Raw genomic sequence first — 7,068 nt, 5'->3', positions numbered from 1 at the left:
TTGTTTTTCAATACCTGTTTCAGAACGGACAATCCAATTGCCAAAATATACACGGACCCAGTATTTATAGTTTACTGAAAACTTGATATATAAAGCTGCAGATCTGCAAATATCAGAGAAACACTGGTCCTTTGATAAACCTTCTGGTTGTAGGAAGATGGATCTTGTCAAAGTCTTTTGTGTGTTAAACAGAAAGATCTTCGTGTATGGATGAAGTGTTAGTATGAGAGGATGTGATTTATCCGATGGCGCTGCACTTTTAAAAATGTCCATGGAGATTGATAGAGGGGAGAAAGGGACAGACATGTGACTTCCATCCTCTCTTGACAAAGATCTTTATGATTACAAAAGTGCTGGTATTCACTGGTGACTGACACTATGAAGTAATCATCTCGGTGATTCTGAGGTATTTTAGCATCTACATAGATATTGGCTTTATGTTGTATATCAAACCCTAAATTGTCCGTAGGTGTGAATGTGAGTGTGATTGTTTGTCTGTATATGTAGCTCTACGATAGACTGGTGACCTGCCCAGGGTGTTTAGGCCTTCACTCAAAGTCAGCAGGGATAAATTCCAGCCTCCCTCAAAGGCCCGAATGAGGATTAAGTGATGTATAGATAATGGATGGATGGATGTTGTATATCAAACAATGAGGTCATGTTTGCACCTTTACATCATATAATTATGATGGATAAAGAAATTTTTGTGTTGGATATTTGGTTCTAGTAGGAACATTTAGCATCAGTAGATATCAGACTAATGAAAAAGTGTGTACTGACATTCAGAATGTCAAAATGTTGAAATCATGATTTGTTTGAATCTGAATGTTCCAAGAAGCTCCAACAGCTTGAAGAGGTTCTGTTCTGTATCAAAGCAGACACTTTACTTATTGCCAAATGCTCCGTAACACTTGTGGTTGAGGTGGTTCCCCTTTCGTTCCTCTTTCATGCCTGAGGAAATCTGTTTCTTGAAGAGCTTTAAAATGCCAGAAATGGGAACATAATGGAAGTTTGGGAATTTCAAGTAATCAGCTCCACCAACCTCATTTCAACTGATGTGTAAAACTGGTTTCTGGATCAGAAACATCAGAACCGTGGGAGAAAGATCCAATCTGTAGGGGTTGGAGACAACGTTTGGATCACACAAACAAGATATACGCACAGAATAAAGAATGTCTGGGTTTGTTTGGTGAACATATGGAATAATTTTAGCGATCCTCTCTTTGTCTCTGCACATGAGTTTGTTTGGATGTGTAATGTGGGTCTGTTCAGTCGTATAGCATCATTAAACTGATGTCACGGCTGTGATTTACATTGGGATGTAACGTCATGATCTCCAGGAGATTAGTGACAATCAGTGCTGTCAATGTTTCTCTGCCGAAGCACTGAAGTGACAGATCACAGTCAGCATGAACAAGCCTCAGTTCAACAACCCAATAAATGAACTCAACTGAACAAATGAGATAAAGCTGGACTTGCACGCAAACAATGCACACTTAGCTCAAATCTGTTTCTCATTTTCTTCTCATGAATAGCCAGGAAACCATTATTCAACTTCCTGAATTGTCTTGTTTCTATATTTTTGCAATCCAAGCGAGCAAAACAAAACCAAAGGCGAAAGAGTTTGTTGATTGTAAAGGTTTATTTTTACAATTCTGTCGGGAAAAAGACAAGAAGGGAGACATGCGCAAGGTGCAACAGGCAAATATACAGTCCATAACAACAGCAATTTAACTGTCAATAAAATACAGCATTCATTTGTTTGCAGTATTAATTTGCAGTAATATAAAAACAAGAGAAGGAGAAAGATGGGAAGACACAGAGTAAAATCTGTCATTCATTGTTTCAGTAGTCTTTCAAGACATGATTGGATCCTTGCAATAGCACTTGTAAAAATAAATACTGAGCTCATATCAAAAATCAAATGTAATTTAACAACACTATAAAGTCAAAAAAGAAAATCTACGATTCTTTACAAAAGGCTGATATTTATGCTCATGTTTTTATACATTCTTTAATACTTAATCATCTTCACAGTCTTTGTGATTGTTGAAATCTACAGCAGTTTCCATCCTCATAGTTGGACTGTAAATGTAATCTCATTGTGCTTTAAATGACTGCAAGTAAAAACTAGATAGATAGATAGATAGATAGATAGATAGATAGATAGATAGATAGATAGATAGATAGTTGCTACAGTATCTGTCCTCTACAATATTTATACAGCTGCCTACAAATGTATTTTATGATGAGGAAAGTACCCTAAAAACAACTGCTGCTGGTTTCCACTAACAAACATCGGCCGCAGAGGTTTGGAAACAAGGCTAACATGGCAGTGTGACAGCACTGAGAGCTCACATTGCTACTTTCAGACAACTTTGACATTTATATTATGAGACATTCCCTTCAAACAGCAAGAAATCAACATTTTGCAACTAAAAAGAGCAACGTCAGCCTCATTGTACATATACTAGACAGAATGTGGATTTAAAGCTGGACTTGTACATATACATGAACATCTGTTACATTCCTGCCACATGAGTTTACACAATGCTGATTAAGCCTATCAGTGCCAGGTCAATCTCTCTGTGTGTTATAGTTTTACAATGGTGCTTGGGAGTTTAGAATTTTCTGTATGTCTGCATAAATTGACCGAAAACATCATCAGATTTTCATTGAAGAGCAGATGGACCTAATTTTAATATAATAAGACAAAATACTGCACTTGGCCATTTATTTATTGAGAAACATGATCAGGTATTACAAATCTGTGAGTGGCAAAGTATGTGAAAGTCAGGATTAGCAGGTAATCTGAAGGTGGAATGAGTCTGGTGTTTATAATCAGTGGGATGACAGTCAGGTGCACGTAGACGCTCTGTGGGATTTAAAGAACAGGCATCTGCCAAAGTCTGATCCTCACAATGAATGCACGCAAGCCTGGATGTTTGTGGAAGTGTGTCATGGCACAAACGAGGCAGATTTCTAAGAAGCTCAGAAAAAGAGTTGTTGATGCTCATCAGGCTAGAAAAGATTGCAGAAATATCCCTGAAGAGTTTGGACTCCACCAATCACACACAGTCAGACAGATTGTGTACAAATGGAGGAAACTCTAGATCCTTGTTGCTTTGCCCAGGAGAGATGGACTGACAAAGATCCCTCTAAGAGCCAAGCCACTGCTGTCCAAAAAAACAAAAAATAAAACACTACTGTCTATCTGTAGTTTGCTAAAGATCATATGGTTAAGCCACAAGGCTTTGGGAAGTGTTTTGTTGGACAGATGAGACCAAAATAGAGGTTTTATGGTTTAAATTAGAAGTGTAATGTTTCGAGAAAGAACAACACTGTTGGTGAGGAGGAAACCCACCAACATCCCAGAGCCGGAGCTGTTCTGTGCAAAGGAATGGACTAAAATTCCTATAAACTGATATGCAGAACTGATCAACAGTTAGCAGAAATGTTTACTTGCAGTTATTGTTGCACAAGAGGGTCACACCACAGAAACACACTGAAACAGATTCTGAGAGCAAAGGTTCACACACCTTTGCCACTCACAGATATGTAACATTAGATCACTTTTCATAATAAATACATAACCAAGTATAATATTGTTAAGATTTGTTAACCGTGTTCTCTATATTTACTTTTATGTTGATTTATACATGTACTATAATCTTTAAAGATCAGTTTTTTGCAGAAATTTATATCTACTGGCAATGACTGATTGGCCTGAGCTGTAGATGGGAGCAACAGTAGCAATAATGGAACTAGAAGTAAAACAGAACCGGTGGTGGAAATACCTCGGAGGCATCCAAGAAAAGTTTATGATGCTTCAAATGGAAAAAAAAAATCTGCTCAGAGGAGGGATTCAGGTCTAGATATGTCATAAGCATATAAATGGAGTTTGTGTAATTATCCTCACTGCCACGAGGGGGAGACAAAAGCTCCACACTTGGGGGTTTGCTTCCTATAATATATAGTACTATATAAATAATCAATATAATACCATATATAATAATCTACATTAGAAATCACGCGTTTTAGACAAACCTGTTTTCTTGATGAACAGCTGTGAATGAGTGCTAGTGCCATGACGACGCCATCACTAACATGCTCACAGTATCACCATGTTGATGTTTAGCAGTTATGTTTTTTAACCATTAAATTTATGGTGTTATCATGCTAAACCAAAATAGCGGACAGAATAGAATTTCTACCAGATAACAAAGCAAAATAAAAAACGTTAAGAGGTTAGTTTCTTTAGGTTAATTGAGGGGGACACGATTGTACCCAATTTGATAGCTATTGTTGAGGTTTAACTTAATATTACAATTATAAATCTTCTGCTGGGCACTGAAGGGAAAGTAACCAAACACCATGAGTGTCAAATGTACCAAGCATCACCTTAATCTGTTAAATATTTGCTGAGACATTGACATACATACAGCCTCACCTCTACCAAGGCTACATATGTTTATTTTAATTATGTTACTTTTTATAAAGACTCTGGATTCAGTCATTGTGGAAAATCCCCCCGACTTTGGGGTGCATAGCCAGCTGTGTATGTAGGTCATAAAACTGAAATAAGGTGCGAGGAGGGAATTAAATTGTGAAGGAGAGGCATGGTGTAAATAATACTATGTGTAAGCAGATGCAGGTCAGTTCTGCCATGTGGGAGGGGAGGCAAAAAGTACAAACAGAGGTAACCCAACCCAGTGGGAAAGACTGTTATGGCTGCATGCGCACAGCTGACAGGCTTCTAGCTGTAGGACAAACTCAGACCAAAGAGAATTTGCTTGTCTGTCACACGAGTTCAGTTGAAGACCACCTCCGGCATTTTGAATATATTCAGAACATTGAATTTTACATTTTTTAACCAAAAGCATTCAGCACCAAGGAGGCGTTCACCTGTGGGTGACACACACCTCTGATGTGGATCCAGATAAACATCAAAATCAGACATCGTGCAAAATAATTGATTCGCCACGGCCAAACCGTGAACGCTTGTCTGGTGCTGGAGGTTCAGAGCTTAACTGGGTCAAGACGTTTGTCGTCTGCTTCCCGGTTAGCGAATAACATGAGGGAGTTCCAGTGCTTTAAAGAGGCGTTGCCATAGATATACTTCAGGCAGAATATTGTATAAATAGGATTAAGTGGAGATGAGTTTTCTGACTGAAATCTGAAGAGGGTCCTCACTTAATTCAGCCTCATAGTTTGGACAAAAGACCGCAAAACACACAAGCTTTAAAACTGTTCAGGAAGGGCTTGTTTTAAAATAAGGGCGCTCACCTTCAACTCTTTGGCTGTCCACACTAAACCTTTCAGTCAATTGTCTTAAATCAATTTGACTGAACTGGCAATTATTCTAAATCCACAAGGATAGCACTACTACTTCTGTGATTTGCTTTAGAAGTCTGTGGTCTAAACTCCATTATTAAGCAACAGTTGAGCTGACACTGCTCCTCGTAAAACACAGAGTGAATTGTTGCAGACGTTTCTTGTTGGGGAAAGCCAGAAATAACCCGATCCGATCAGAACCGAGATTGCAAAAGAACAGAAATCTGATCGCTACACTGACGCTTGCTTCATTTGTTACAAGAACAGAAATGGAAAATAGGGCCAAAAAGTTTTTGTTAGGTTTGTTAGTAATGAAATATGGAATATAAAACAAAATACATGATACAAAATGATTTCAACACACTGGATTAATTATGTACATCCACATCCTACATGAAAACACAATGTATTTAAAGGATAGTTTGACATTTTGAGGAACATATTTCATTTTCTTACCACAAGTTAAGGACTAAGGTAACTCTGCTCTGGCTATAGCTTCATATGCATTAATCTAACTCTTGGCAAGAAAGTGAATAAGCATGTTTCCTGAAATGTTGAACTATTCGCTTAAGACCACATTGCACTCACTCACAAACACACACACACGCACGCACGCACACACACACACACGCACACACACACACACACACACACAATATTCTAGTATCGAATGGCCTTCCATCTGCTGTCCATTAGGCTCCTCCTCATCCTTCCTGCTTTCAAGAGGAACTGTTCAGTCTCATTATTGCTATGAGTCCGTTCGAGGTCTGTGCTTCTAGTAAGCCTTTATTGCTAAATACGACTCAAACACAAGTCAGTCATCATGCATCATTGAGTTCAGAAATCCCAAGAGTCTGCAGATGCTGGTTTTGTTTGCTCGTTGAAGCGAGAGTCCAAATTTGAGAAGATTTTCAGTTTCCATACTGTTTGGTCCAGTCAGGTGAAGATCTTAAAACAGACCTTAAACCACATACTGTAACATTCGTGTAGAATCACTGATGGATGTGTCACACACACCTATAAGCAGGTCCATGGTGGACTGTAACAGCAAGTACAGGGAGTCAGTATACTTGGATGCACATGTCAAGAGTCTTTATATGCTGGTTTAATAAGTTGTCGTTCTAAAAATACTGCTAAATAAGTCTTTGATTGTTTTTGAGTGGTTTCACCGCTGATTACAGATGTGAAGTGCTGCTGGCAGTGTAATTTGTGTTGAGTTTGTTGAGATGTTTTTTTTGTCCCTACAGAATGAATGTAGCTCTGTGTCTGTGCTGCTCTCACAGGTAGGTGGTGGCTTCTCTGTTCTCCCTCTCTCTGGCCTGAGCTACAGCCACGTTGATGCACTGCAGCCACTCCTCAGCGTGTTTCTCATCCTGAGCTTTCAGCACGTAGGTTTTACTGTCGGTGAAGATCTCAAAGGCCCGCGGCAGACCCCGATCCCGACGCTTCTTGGCCACCACCTGCGGAGAAAGAAGAAAGATCTTCATCAGCAGGGGAGAAAAGATGGTAAACTCGAAGCATGAGTCTCCTAGGGGAAAGCTGCTGCTGCTGACAATGTTGAGATTGATGTCATTTGGCTTCCTTCTTTCATACGTTAGTGTAATCCATGCATTCGGTGTTCAGCTGTAATGTAATCCTCCTCGTAGTATTTAGGCACATGAGCTGTCTTCTTGAATTATGTAAACTCTGGCTGGGGACTATTTGGACCTTCGTACACTCCAGTGTAACATGATC

At 39.1% G+C, this 7,068-nt stretch overlaps 1 protein-coding gene across 3 annotated transcripts in view; it reads right to left on the bottom strand.

Annotated features, from left to right (window-relative positions):
- Positions 1-1,623: 1,623 nt before the first annotated feature.
- Positions 1,624-7,068, bottom strand: part of veph1 (ventricular zone expressed PH domain-containing 1) — a 96,292-nt gene continuing 90,847 nt past the window's right edge. For all 3 annotated transcript variants that reach the window (XM_055012189.1, XM_055012190.1, XM_055012191.1), the window contains 2 exons: positions 6,616-6,794; positions 1,624-6,373 (listed from right to left, as the gene is read on the bottom strand). In XM_055012189.1, the coding sequence (XP_054868164.1) occupies positions 6,352-6,373; positions 6,616-6,794 (201 nt within the window). In that variant the 3' untranslated portion in view covers positions 1,624-6,351. The remainder of the gene's footprint in view (positions 6,374-6,615; positions 6,795-7,068) is intronic.

The sequence above is a fragment of the Amphiprion ocellaris genome, chromosome 7, assembly GCF_022539595.1.
Source record: "Amphiprion ocellaris isolate individual 3 ecotype Okinawa chromosome 7, ASM2253959v1, whole genome shotgun sequence".
In the NCBI taxonomy this organism is placed as follows: Eukaryota; Metazoa; Chordata; class Actinopteri; family Pomacentridae; genus Amphiprion; species Amphiprion ocellaris.
Note: the sequence above shows the minus strand (reverse complement) of the source record. Positions and strands in the feature narration are given on the sequence as shown.